The sequence below is a fragment of the Sander lucioperca genome, chromosome 9, assembly GCF_008315115.2.
Source record: "Sander lucioperca isolate FBNREF2018 chromosome 9, SLUC_FBN_1.2, whole genome shotgun sequence".
Classification (NCBI taxonomy): Eukaryota; Metazoa; Chordata; class Actinopteri; order Perciformes; family Percidae; genus Sander; species Sander lucioperca.
Window position 1 is genome coordinate 10000617 of NC_050181.1, and position 14838 is coordinate 10015454.

Here is a 14838-nt window from a genome sequence, read left to right on the forward strand (position 1 = left end):
AAATGTCAGTGCAACATATGGAAGGAGGTTAAATAAGAGCTACTACGAGCCCTTTTAGGGCTTTGCTTATTGCATTCTTGTGATTAATATTGTTGATATGCAAAATAAAAAAAACAAAATAAAATTGAAAAGGAGAGAAGCTGGGAAGTTAACATTTGCACTGACAGGTAACAGCTACCTGTCTAAACTTCAGCATTTCATCACGTCTACTGGAGGATTTGAATTGACTTTCCACCCACACAGTCCTTGGAAACTTCTGTGATGGTCTGAACGTGTTCTGCTGGTGAAGGTAGTCACCACAAACCTGCCACAGCCGTTCACCAAAAGTCACAAAAAACATCGAACAGTGAGCAGAGGGATACAAAAAATAAAAACCGGTGATGGTGCTTCTATTCAGGAGGTGGCTTTGTGTGCTCAGTCTTGGAGAGAACAAAAGAATAAACCATGAGGAAAAAATTAAAATCCTTTAACAGTTCTCACATATTAAAAAGGAGGGGTCTGACTGCAGTGAGGGACGATGGCAGTCAGTATTCATCCTGTTCCTCCTGCTGATCATCTGGTGCCTCCTCATGGGCTTGCTGGTCCACTTCCTGTCCGTCACCCTCAGCCAGCTCTGCCCCTTCCTAAAAACAGACACACACAACAGACAAGCTTAATACTAGTGCTATTGAAGTATGCTCCAAGGCACACATGTGATTATACACAAAGAGTGACTTCTTATCTCTTTCAACCGCTCAATAACTTTCACATGATTTTACTGGCGTACACTGCTGCAACATTGTATCTAGGTCAGGACAAAAACAGCTTCCAACTGTCCTGAATCCTGTTTAGATCAATCGAGGGTCACAGACTGACCTGTTCGTCTGAAGCGTAAAGGACTTCCATTAGCCGTTCGACAAACGGGGCATTTTCTTCACCATGTTCCTGGCACAGCAGCTCCACCTCTCGCAGCTTGCTGAAGTAGTAGTCCCTCTCCTTCTCCACTCCTTCCAGTGCCAACTTTAATGTATTCATCTACAAATATTAAATTCATGAGATTATTTTTAGCATCACTATCAAAATACACACAAATATGTGGACTTTGGTTAGTGACAAAAAGGCGAAGAATAACCAGTCACAAATACAACCATCAGATGAGTAACACACACAGTTTTGCATTAAACTGATGTAAGAGCTTAATAAAACTGTTGCATGTTAAAAGGACTTCGATATGTATTAGATCAATTAAAAGTTCAGCAGAAATAATGTACAATGTTTAAACCTGCAATCATTTTATAGTATTTGTTTGGATGCATTCAGGTTAAAATTCTCTGTAGGTTCATAACTATGACTGACCCATTTCACATTGTCATTTGATACATTGTTTTTATAAAAATATCGATTAAAGTTGTCTGAAGTGTACACGTCACATGTAACTGGAGACGTCCAGAGTATGTTGCTTAATTGATTATTCTATGGATTGAAACTCAATCTTTACCTTTTTATCATGGTTTAGATAATCTATTGATCCATTTTATCATTTGTCAAGTAAAACTGCATTCTCTTCATTTGGTACCATTATAAATTCAATTCTATGTACCTCACATTATGGCTCTGTAGCAGACGTTTTTGTAAAAAATAGGCTAACGATTATGTCATAACCACGCGACTTACTGTCGCATAGTAGAGGAATTACCGTATAGTACAGGAGAAGCTTGGAGGCAGTTTCGACTCACATTAGCTGTTTAAGTTTAATTACTAATGTTAACTAGCATTTTAGTTAGCAATAATTAGCCTGTACCTATGTTATCTCCTTACATATACCTACGCTCTCCGTCTCTGCAAGATTGGGAATGATTGAGATTTCTCTTGGCACAGCTACCAGAAGACTTACAACTTTCAGACAGGTTGCTCACGGCACATTTACGTCTTCGAGCTCAGTTGGAGGCTGCGCAGTAACGCTCAGCGCTCACCGGAAAAGTACTTCTAATATCCTTCACTGGTCTCCATCCAGAGCAACGGGATCTGTTGGTCCAGTTTATATACTGTCTATGGAACTGGCAGCAGCATTGATGTCAATGTTTCAATTTGATTCGATGACCTACTTCGTCGGATCAAGCCTTTCATTCACCATAAAAAGAACTCATCTTAACCCAGTAAGTTTACAAGAGAGACTTGCAGTCACTCTGAGAGTCCTGGCATCCGGTTGCCCAGGAGCTCGTTCATGCTTCCCGTTTCCGCTTTGTCGCGCGCTGCTGAAAAAAATAGAGTGGTGCGCGACCTCTGGCACACCAGCGAGATCAGCGAAAATTAGGGACATCCAGCGGAATTTCTGGCAGCACCTGAACAATCCCGAAAATGAAACGTCGTTGATATAGACTAACAACACTTTAATGATAAAACGATTAATAAGCTGCAGCCCTACTACTACCATCGGTGCGGTTAACAAGTGTAGGATGTAAGAATGTGAGCAATGTGAGGAAAACCAAGAGGTTAGTGCTGCGATTGTTGGTTGCCAGTGGTCAGAATTGAGCTTTTTTATAAACATACCTGCTCGGTTAGTTGTGTGACCTGTGCTTCCAGTTCTTTCTCTCCTTTGGCAGGAGTTGGTGTTGCAATTGCAGGGATCTTTTTGGCTGACGAGGGTCTGGATGTTGGTGTTGAGGACTTGGGGGTTGTAGAGCTCGACCTTGATGCGCCTACGGCAGATAAAAAGGTTTACTACTCAGAGATGGATGACTTGCACCGTCATATTAACTTAGTAACTCTCTCACAGAAAATTACACAACAGTGTTCTGAGCTTGGACATAATAATCACTTGAGTTGTTGATGTGAAAATAAATACCATGGGCCAGGTACATACATGTGAAAACATGCCCATGTATCTGCAAAAATTTCACATATACTTGCATTGCCAGACCTTCCTCCGTGCTCTGGTTTATTGGCATTTCTTTAAACCAATGACAATCGTCTTGGGCGGTGCTAAGCTCCAAGCGGAGCCACGGTGCCACTGTAAAATAGCCTCGGGAAGGAACTTGTTTTGGTAGAACATGTGTACGTTCAAAGGTTGCTTTAGTCGTGGAACAGAAAACTCAGATTGGACAGATAATCTAGCCAGCTGTCTGGATTTACCCTGCAGAGATCTGAGGAGCAGTTAACCATAGTCCTCATAAATCCACCGGAATTTAAATTACAACACACAAAGAAAGCGGAAGGTAACGGGACATCCGAAAAGAGTGACATCCGGCGGAATTTACGGCAGAACAAGAGCAATCCCAGAAGCGGAACGTCATAGATATAAACTACAACTAACATAACCTTCACTTTCCTTTCTGCAGCAGATGAAGCTCACCTGCAGTAGGGGAGCTGGCTGCATGTTGGGACTTCTTTGGCAGGTTGAAGATCTGCTCACCAGGGTCAGGTGGGGGAATGGCATCCTGACCCTGTCTGGCTGCAACTGGGTCATACTCTTTACCGTCGTAATTGGCATCAAAGAACTTCTTAAACCACTGGATGAAATCGAGATTGTCTTGAAATCTGCCTTTAACCAGTTTCTCCACAGGAATAATCTGAAACAAAAAAAGAGAGAAAAAGAGAATCAAAATATAAATTCATGCAGTTTACTCAAAGCACATGCAGTGTGGAGCAAGAATTTAATTGCATATACCTTGAACAGGGATTAAGTCAGGTTAAGCAAATTTACCTTGTCCACATTCATCCGTTTGAAAGATGCCTGCAACAGTTTGAAATTGTGAATGTACTCGTGCTCCAATTTAGCTTGAAACTTGACCTTCTTAAGACTGATGCAGCCAGGGAAGAGCAGATCCATTAACTGGCAATACGCAGCTCCTAAAGACGTTAAAAAAAAAAAGTTAGTTGATTACATAATCCCTTGCTTGAAAATTAGAGCCCAGAAACAGACTGGGATTTATCGTGCCTGCCTTTGCACGACAAAAATCAAGCAGAATAAAAGAAGATTGGATATAAGAGAAAAAAAAGATTGGGAGCTTTTTCAAAGTCCAGATCAATGACCCTGTTTCCTTAAAAAGATAACTATTAATGCAGACTCTTGGTAACATAGCTATTATTAACTGAGGCCTAGTTAGACCTTTATCCATTTTAAAAAGAGGGCACCAGTCCAGCTCAACCTGATAGCGTTGCAGCTATCAGATAAAACTCACATAAACCAAACTAGAAAGCACTTAAGCGGTAATCTGCATCAAACAAGTAGTTTACAACTTAAGAAAAGGGAGGTGTGTTTGTGTTTCTGTGGGCAGAGAGTGATTGAAATTGGATTACTTGGTCCCAGCAGGAAACATGGCAGGCTACACATTTATTTATAGACAACTCTCTGCCAGGGAGAGGTGAGCATGTTTCCACAGGTTTCTTTAACTGCCAGCTTACACAGAATTATGTGAACCCTGTGCTCGACAGGCGAAGATGTAGCCTAATCTCTAAAACATGCTTCCCACAGCTTCGACATTCGCAGTGCAAGCAGAGAGAAGAGGATAGAAAGAAGTATTTCATTCTGTTCGTACCTGAGGAGAGCTGCTCCACTTTTGTATAGTTTAGGCAGACAAGATCGTTAACCCAGGCAGTGATGTCATGCCTGCTCATAGTCTCCTGGGTTATTGAGGTAGAATATACGTTGACCGCCATCCCCCAACTGCAACAGAAAAACAACAACACTTAAAAACAAAAGCAATGATGCATCTACAATCAAAAGGTGTCGTTTCCTCATACCTTAGGTTTGTTATTAACATTGTTGATACATTTTTTTATCTAAAAGATCGTCTAATAGACTAATTGTTTCAGCTCTAAATCTGTACACAGTGTACACACAAAACATACTTTAATGATACAATAATAAATTATAATAATAATAATAATAATGATAATAAACTAAAAAACTAACCCTCCAGTGCAGGATGGCGAAAAATGGGTAATTTTCAGTACTATTCAAATAGTTTTCTGCATCTATGGCAAAACAGACTGGACTAAAGTATCTCTACACTTATGGTGTATGGTGGTAACACCTTTTTTATTTAGCAGTGCACCTTTGCTATATTAACACTGACGTTGTAGCAGACCTTGTAGGTCCTCTTTGAATTTGTGCCAGGGATCCTTTAATCTGATTTGACCTGCATGGTAAAAAGAAGCCATAGCAAAGCTGTATAGGAAAGATGTTGTAATTTTACCCGCTTGCTTCCAGGGCACCTGCACCACTTACACAAGGGATGTTCAGGTCTATAAACCAAAAGCATACCATGTGCCATCTCAAACTTTGATGCTTAAACTAAAGATTAAGCAGTTAAACAGCATGGCTACAACACAATGAATACATGCTTAAAAATAATGTCATTAGTGACAGAAACATTGGAAGGGGCCTCAGTCCGTGTTTCCCAAACATGTGGTATACCAGAACAGCCAAGTTTATTAAAGACCACCAATGTATATCTTGACCCATTTTAACAAACATTAGCAATTAAGTTGAAGTCAGTCCTTTAAAGTCCATTATGTAACCGATTTGACCATGCGTACAGTGTCTGTATATTAGCACATGTGACAAAGTAATGCTCAGAAATATTTACTATCATATACATTAATGAAGTGTGCACTCCTCTTTAATTCCCTTTACTAAAATTAAGACTGCATCATAACCATTACATCTTAATTCAACAGTAGGGAACGGCACGCCAGCTGCATTAAAACACCCCTCTTTATTAGTTTTTTTTAAGCGACTGATATAGTGTTAAATCATGCTAAATCATCATCATCATCACTATCCACAAGCCGACACCAGTGTATGCAGGGTAATAATAACCCTTCAACGTTGAAGTTGGGCTATCACAACACTGCAGCAGCAGATCATCGGTTGACTGATTCTCTGGGAAGGAAGGAAACTGGGCCAGCCGATGTCATGTCAACAAAGCGGATGTATGTGCTGCTAGCATGCTTTGTTAGCCGGGCAGGGATAGCCAGCCGACACCGGGGCTGGGCTGATGCCTGGATTCAAACAGCGGGGGGAATCGGGCTTGTGCAGCAGGTCGTGAGGGGTTTCACAAATTAAAACGTCACCCCCCCCTAAACACACGCACATCGTGATATTATTAGGGATTATTAGATAGCTGCGAAGTGTCATGTCACGGTGGGGAATATACTAGCACCAGCAGCGGCGGCTGTCTGTGTATTCCTGTCATTTAACGATCCACTCCTCCAAAACATACCAGTGCCATTGCGCACCAAAACACTTGACAACATAATACTGGTGCCATCTATAATTCTGGGCGCAATATACCAGCAAAGGAAGGGCTTAAGCTAACTTAAGAGCGATTTACGCCACATACAGAGGGCTAATATGACAGGAGACTGAGAGATAACAGGGGAGAATAGCGGATGGGTGCAAAGCAAAAACCAAACACACGACGAGGAGGAGGAACAGGCCGGAATGCAGGGTTCTGTCTGCAGCAGTGTTTCTCTTTTTATTATTATTTTGCTCTTACATGAAATCAAATGCGGATCATTACACTGATTTACCTGTAGGCGCGCTCTCCTCGCACTGTATTTTTCCTGTAAGGAATGATGTTGGTTCCGTTGTCCGGGACGATGTCGTTGTTATTCTCTCCATTTGGGGAAAGGGCTTGGGTGGGACCGGGCATTTGGGTCTCTAAAATGTTGAACAGATAATCTGTTCTCTCTCTGGCCAGGAAAAAAAAAACAACAGGAACGATGCAAATGCTAAGAAAGTGCCGCACCTCCGGGTCTCTTTCCTTGTCTGCTTATTCTCCACAAATCTCTGCCCTAATGACGTCGCTGCACCCTGTACCACGTGACGGGTTGTCTGCCTCTTCCTTATGGTGGGCTATTTCAGTACTCCAAATTTCATTGATCACTCGAGTGCTTAAAAAAGCATCATCACCGGTCAGATCAATGCCCGTCGCTTTTGAGATGCAGATCAACTTTGTGGCAGCTCATCAAATACTCAGAGACAATACAATACCCAATCAACTGGGAAGTATGAATTTGATTAAAAGGAAAATGCAGCCCGCCCAGACCTCCCCTTCAAATCTTTAGGTGATTATTAAATCACAACACACAATAGATGTGATGTGGGTTAAAAGGAAGAGCAGGCAGATCCTAATAAACGTGGTGCTGATGAAAAGAATTGCAACACATGGTATGAGGAAGTGCAGTAAAATGTTTCGATGATTACTAACCATATAAATCAATCAATTACAATATCACCATAAAAACACAACAATTCAACTACTAAAATGTTGTAGGGCTGCAATGATTAGTCGATTAATTCAATGATTAATAAATTAGTAAATCGACATAGGGCTGGGTGATATGGCCAAAATCTTTTACTCAGATATAGGTCATCTCACATCTGGATAACATTATACATTATACAATATAGCATGTTTGCTGGTAATCAACAAAGTCTATATGGAATAACCACATGGTTAAGCCCATTTTTGTATACTCCTGTGTGAATTAAATTTGTGATTAATGAAAAGAACTGGTATTTTCTCATTTTATTAAGAACTTGAGTGCAAAATGAACATAATGTGCAAGGATCAGAACGGAAAGCGTCGTCCACATTATGTAAATATTGCCATTACACAGTTCGGCCGCTGTTTTTTTCGACATTGTAATAGAAACGATATGAAAAATATATACAATACACATTTTTCTATTGTTTTGACAATATCATCATATCGCCCAGCTCTAAATTGACTAACTTTATCAGCAACAATTATGATTATCTATTAATTGTGCATGGTTCAAGCTTTTCAAGTGTGAATATTTCCGATAGATAACTATACGTCTTTGGATTTTAGACTGCTGGTCGGACAAAGACATCACATCGGACTCTGGGAACTTGTGATATGGATTTTTCACAATTTAATCAAGAAAATAACCAGTAGATTATCAGGGTGGGGAAAAAAGTCCTATGAATCGTGATTTTGTTTTTTTGCAACAATTTTTAAAATTGATTCTTTTCCATAAAATCGTGGTTTTTTTATATTTATTTTTATCAAGGATTCACCTAAATATTTTCTGTTCATATGGTACCGCTGACAGCGACTCCATCATATCTATATATATTTCCAACAAAACAAGACGAAGGCAGAAAATGCAGAAAATACATATTTACTTCTTTACAAAAAAATAAATGAGACTGACTTGTGATGTGCATTCTTTTTAGAAAACAAAAATGGATAATAAAAATAAATTTCATTAATCTAGATTGTTTTGGGATTATAAAATCAAGTCATGAAATAGGGGAAAATGTTCATCACCATTTCCCAAAGCCCAAGGCAAGGTGATGTCTTCAGATGTCTTGTTTTGTCAGACCAACAGTCCCAAATATATACACGGTTTGTACCAAAATATATCCAATTTACTATCATAAAAGAATAAGAAAGCCAGCAACTATTCACATTTGAGAAGCTGGAACCAGTACAGTTTTGCACAAATGACTTAAATAATGAACTGATTGTCAAAATTGTGGCCGATTTATTTTCTGACCAACGACTTGATTAACCGACTAATCATTTAGCTCTAAAATGTGCATGAATTTACAAATATACACAGGGGTGTTACAATATGCTTTATCGTTTATCCAAAGATCTCAATTCAACACACATGGTGTTGTGTTGCAGTGCTGTTGTCGCTAAGATATCTCCTGTTTGCGTTGCTACATCGGTTGCTTTTATATTGTGAAACACTACTTCTGTTGTGTGTTACTGCTGAGCAACCGCTCTGAAAAGCTCAGAGAAACTACACCGTTTCATTCAAGTCTTGTACTACATTTAAAAAGGGGTGAATTCTCAGCTACAACTTGTTTTTTTCTGTATTGAAATGAAAACTTTATTTTGTCAAATTGTGAGACTGACAACGGTCCAATTGTCCCATGGATCATTACACCCCTAGTATTAAAATATCTGTATGAGTCGAGGCCAACTTATATTAACATGGTAAGTAATCAGAGATACTGATAAGAAGCTACTGTGTGTGGGCCAGCAGGTCATGTATTTAACAGGCATGATGAAAAACTGATTTGATGACACAACTACATAACAACATTGAGCTAATACAACACAGCTGTTTTTATACAGGGATTTTAAGCATTAAGTATAGCAAATCATACAGCCCTTAACTCTACTGATGTAGCTTTGCCTTTGCTGTCAGGGGCCTGACGGCAGCAAAGGCCTCAGCGCAAGGTTACAGCATTTCTATTATTCTGTAAAGTTGTTTTACTGCCTTCATTTTTTCCGTGCAGTTTTTTTTTACTTGTTTTGTTGCTTTTTTTAAAAGTCAACCTTCTATGACAGTCCTTTTAGTTTTGATGTGAAATTTAAAACACAGACAGTTAAAGAAATGCAGGTACAGACTTTTTGAGATCAACAAACGATCTAAAGCATCACCATCAGTTTTTTTTTGGCCAGTAATGCTTTAAACTTTTTTTTCATGTACTATCAGTTTGGAGTTGTTTTGGGTCAGGCTGAGTCAATCAATCAATTTTGTCAATCAATCAATTTTTTTTGTCACATGAAAATCGTACGAGGTACAATCCCAGTGAAATGTAATCCCATTAGCTCCTTCAATTTGTGCATGATTCATCATAAAGTAGAATGTGTGTGTGTGTGTGTGTGTGTGTGTGTGTGTCCACATCACGGAGGGTCTGACAAGTAACCTAGTCTTGTCAGTATTAGTCAGGTCACTAGGCAAAATGTTTTGTTGTACGCACTTTCTTTGCTTCTTCTGGTACAAATCATCAAAGCCCTACCTTATTGGAAAGGAAGCATGTTTTAGGAGCCTTTAACAGGGCTTATTATCATAGTGTACACTAACACCTTCAATTGCAGTGCCAGCAGTTGTTTTTTTTGTTGTCAAAATGATGAATACTATTTTAAACTGTCCATCGAGGCTTTTAAAATGTAGTAAGGGATGTCAAAACAGTTTCTCTGGTGCCACCATCAGGCCAAAGTTGAGGTCACTCTTTATCCAACTTATGAACTTTTACATAGAGCATACAGACAGACTCTTGATCTCTGATAAATCAACAAAAATAAAAGATAAATGTCCAACAAATGAACTCTAATTCATTTTCTCCAATATTATTTACCTCCTTTTTGAGTTGTCTTACACCAGTTCCAATATTTACTACACTTACTTAGCCTATTATGGTTATTCAACAGGATTTTTATTCTCCATACTGTACTGTGTATAGCCACAGCTTATTGAAGTCGCCTTCTTCTAAACCTTTGCTTTGAAGACGTTTCAACACATATTTCAAATTCCAACCGTGTTTTGCAGTGAAATTATGGCCATAATTTAAATCTTCACTCTCATTAACTCAGCTGAAACTAATCACACTGAAGCTTTTAAAAATCACATGTCAGAAAAGAGGATATATGTGCCACGGATTGCATAATTTGACTGTGACTGCAATTATTAACCATTGTACTGAAATGTGCATTAAAGCTACTCTATTAAGTGTTTTTATTTGTATGCATGCAGTGCTACATTTCTACAACAGTAATGCTAAATACTCTTTCAGACAAAGTGACAACTGCTGCAAATTGGTCTGATCACAATCACACAATGGCAAGCACACAGGTCCGCTTTGTATCTGGCAGCAAGCAGCAAAAATGTGACCGGCTACAAAAAATTGGTCAAACTTAAGGGGCAGCAAGAAAACAGGAAATTCTGTGCTGCTTGTTCACATGGGCAGCAACTGCATTTCCCATACTGTTCCACTGCTAAGTTGGGCAGCAACAGTTATTGAAATGAACTTGCCACTTTCAAGTCTGACAGGGCTTTAAGTTTCACCACAGAGGTAAAGCATGCATGTCTGTCTGTTTAAAACAAATGTTCAGACTGTGAAGCCTAAGAATATATGTAAATATTAGGCCATAACATGAGAGACACATGCCCTCTGCCTGTTTTTCATAATGACTTTACCTGTAGAGGGGTTGTCCTCCTTGGTGCGCTTAACAAAGGGCTAGCATTTATTTTTCAAAAATGAAAAACCAAAGACATATCTGTATTTCCGGGCTTTCAGACTAAATCTCAGCACAGCGTTGTTGTTTTGGGTACGAGTGAGATCATTGAATACAATCAAAGTCCAATTTGGGAAAATAGAATTGTGAAATTGAAGGCCTATTAGATGCCAAAACAGCTACATAATGGCTTTTAATACTAAGAATTTTACAATGTTGAAAAGTAATCCACCAGGAATGTTAAACACAACGCAGTGCATACGTACTACCGGCACATACGGGTACTTCACTAAAAGTCGAGGCCGCGCCCCATTTTGGGGGATAGAAAACAGATGAAGTCAATGCAATTTGACGTGTGTTTGGATCATAATTTTGACAAATGTGTGTGGATTGTTTCTTGTTAAACAGATGGTTTGTTTTATACACATGTCTAATGTTTATTGTGTGACTTTGCCTGAACCTGAGCGTTCACGATATCTTAATAAACTAAGGTTGATCGCCGTCATGTCCCCTCAGTCTTTCCCCCTGTATCAGTAGATCAATGACCCAACACGGTGGGTGTCGTCTGTAATTAATCAACCTGTTATTAATAACCAACTGTTCGATCTATAAGCTGAGATTTAATTGTAGACGACAGTCTGATGCTGCTAAACTGTTAGCAACCTCCCACTAAAGCTAACGTTAGCTATCCATCAGTAGTAACTGTTGTTCAAAGTAAAAGTTTGGAGCAAATTACATTTCCTCTGTCGTCGTCTATGGGGAACGCGGGATTGTTTCTCCCCAGAAAGGGGCGTGGCTTCCCTCGGAGGTTCCACCTTTTTGCCGAACAACGCCGGGTTTGAAATGATTTAGGGTGCTGTGTTTTTTTACGCAGTGATAATTAGGGGTGCACCGATCCAACTTTTTCGGTCCCGATACCGATACCGATGCCTGGGCTTTGTGTATCTGTCGATACCCGATAGCATTGTTGAATTAATAATACACTGTATACCTTCCACCTTATACCTTCCTTCCACCATGTGGAAGAGACTAAAGGACCGTGGATCTGTTAATTTTTCCGATCCCCGATCCAGCTATTTTGTCAATATCGGGACCGATATCCGATCTTAATATCGGATCGGTGCACCCCTAGTGATAATGTCTGAACATGGCCTTAAATGTTTCAAGACCGTTGAACTTAAAGTTTAGCTATAGATAAATATGCTGCAGCCCAACTTGCAGGGGTAAAGAATGAACGAAACGCCAGACAAATTATGTGTAAAGTCCAGTGCTGTCACTTTGGGAAACAGTTACCTCAATGCATATACACACCACGAATGTTGTGGTTTGTATTTTAGTGTGATGAATTTGTCGGAATTGATTGAGGTTAGTGGGTTTAAGTAGCTATGATAGAATCGGGTGGGTAACAGACTAGAAACACATCATGCAAGCAAGATAATCTAGCTTTTTTGCTTATACGTTCATGTTGCTTGCTTTACAGTCTCTAGAGACAGCTGTTAATGCTGTATGTTAGGCTACAATAAATCATTGGCTGTTGTTAACAAGGTATTTCAGATTAGAGGAAAAGAGAGCAAACACAGCGCTGTGTTTGCTCTCTACATTCATATCTTACCAGGCTTTAGCCTGCACAGGGTAATCAAGTGGGTGGGTGAGGGGTGTCAGCTCCACCCAACAGACCCAGCCCTCAAGATTCAAAAAATAGCAAGGTCAGTGTTATCCTGTGGGTTGGGCAGGTTAAATGGTTTGCTGGCTATTTAAGGATATTATATATTCAGGGTGTAAAATATTCTTGACAAAGAGAGAAGGGTTTACAGAGTCAGGGCTGTGCACAAACACTTTCAGGAGGACCTAATCAAACCAAATCTAACCTGATCAAAATGAAGACAGGGAGGGCCAGGACCAGGGAGACCTGCTTTCTCATATTTTACATTGTTTACACTTTTACGCCATTCCTTTAAATACAACGTGTGTAAAGAAAATGGGTGTTTTTTGGCATTGGAAAAGGACAATTTTGCATTCAAGACAAAAGACCAAGGAGGTCCATGGTCACCCCCTCTTCTTCTCGTCTGTCCCAGTGCACGCCACTGGTCAGAAATAGCTAACTGAGGACAACACGAGGCAGTCTTGCCAATTTCTGAGATTTAAAAAACAACTCCGTAACGAAGCAGCTCACAGCAGTGATTCTCGTGAATGAAGCTAACACAGCTTCGTGTTGGGAATGCCAGTTAAATGAGAAACGATTGGAAAGCAGGCTACATACGTAACGTTACAGAGTCAAACAATGGCAAAGCAAAAAAAAAAAAAGAATAGTGTTTTAGCAAGCCAGACGTTACTTACAGTAACGGTAGTACATCTTGTTCAGCTAACCGCCGAGTTACAGTAACGTAAGCTAACTTTGTTCCGGCTTTGTCAGAATAGTGACAGCCGACATATGCCCTAACCCCTGGGTAACATCACCATACGAACCACCGGCACACACGTAAATACGCTCCGAGTTTGGCTTTCCATAGGCATTTACACAACATATTGCACGTCTCAGGTCAAATTACAGACTGGAAATGTTCAGCAAAACAAATCTGACTTACCAGTGAACTCCGATCCGCAGGTTACAATGTGTTAAAAATGCTGTTTTACGGCTGAGTCGCCCCACCCTCAAACGCCCGTTCTCACTAGACGATGAGCTGAGAGAGGGCAGCTGATTGGACAACGCTTCATCGGTGTCCCAGCTGGTTGGCCCGCTAGTGACATCTGTAGTAAGTTTGACCAATCACGCCTTGATGCGTTGATCATTCAGAACATCCGACAGCTTTCCGTCTTGTCGCTCTGTGTCACACATGGGATGTATTCATAAGGTGTCACATCACTTTCTCCCACAGAGAAACGCAAAATATTTCCGTAAACTAAATATTTATTCAACATAAAAATGGGCTAAATCCACCAAAATATAAAATATTTTAGTATCAAATGAATAACAGCAATTATTAAAAAAAATAATAATAGAGGATTACGCATACATATATATGACCTATATCTAAAAAAAGAAATATATCAAAATGATTGAATGATGAATTGATAGTCATTGTTACAGCGGTTCAATCAATCAGAATGGCAAATAAAAAAATAAATGTTAATACATTTTGAATACATTTTGAATTATTACTACTAATAATACATTTTCATCTTAATCTTCTATGATAATAAATTGAATAATTGAGGTTTTGGACTGTTGATCAGACAAAACAAGACATTTAAAGAGGTCACCTTGTGTTCTTATTTGTAATGACCATGTTTCACCATGTTTAATAATTTATTTATGTTTTTATGGACATTTCATTAAAAAAAAATCATTGACAATATATTTAAACCAAAAATATACTAATAATATATAAACTTAATAATAAATGTTATTTATGTGTACAATACAGAATTTATTGTATTAGATTAACTTTAAATTCATAAATTCCTGTAAGAGAAATATTAATATAAATGTAAGGGCCTTGCTGAGACAGCAACTTAAATATTTATTTGTGAAAAAAGTATATTATTTTATTATTTAATTATTTTTTCCATCCAAATAAAATCTACAAAAAGAGTGGGAAATACAGTGCACAAAGTTTTCTTTGATGTTCAGCCACTGACACAACTGCATTCCTCGCGTTTTAACACCAGGGTGCAGTCATGCACTTGTTACAAGACAAAAGATATTTGGAAGAGCCGCCTTGGTATGAAATTCATCACAATTAGCTGCTTTGCTAATGATGCTGATAGAGTAGACACAACATAGACCATATAAAGAAAAGACATATTGTGGAAAGACTTCATTCAATTATGCAAAGACCTGGTAATG

The 14838-nt window shown here is 39.1% G+C and overlaps 1 protein-coding gene across 2 annotated transcripts in view; it reads right to left on the bottom strand.

Moving 5' to 3' along the window:
• Window positions 1-13729, bottom strand: part of mapre2 (microtubule-associated protein, RP/EB family, member 2) — a 14434-nt gene extending 705 nt beyond the window's left edge. The window contains exons 1-8 of one of the 2 annotated variants that reach the window (XM_036005342.1): window positions 13577-13595; window positions 6517-6678; window positions 4518-4645; window positions 3683-3828; window positions 3332-3548; window positions 2530-2678; window positions 856-1014; window positions 1-623 (exon numbers count right to left, since the gene is read on the bottom strand). The exon at window positions 1-623 is cut by the window's left edge and continues 705 nt beyond it. In XM_036005342.1, the coding sequence (XP_035861235.1) occupies window positions 525-623; window positions 856-1014; window positions 2530-2678; window positions 3332-3548; window positions 3683-3828; window positions 4518-4645; window positions 6517-6638 (1020 nt within the window). In that variant the 5' untranslated portion in view covers window positions 6639-6678; window positions 13577-13595 and the 3' untranslated portion in view covers window positions 1-524. Of the gene's footprint in view, window positions 624-855; window positions 1015-2529; window positions 2679-3331; window positions 3549-3682; window positions 3829-4517; window positions 4646-6516; window positions 6679-13576 lie in introns of both variants that reach the window. The other variant, XM_031294080.2, reaches the window with a different exon arrangement.
• Between the last annotated feature and the right edge of the window lie 1109 nt (window positions 13730-14838).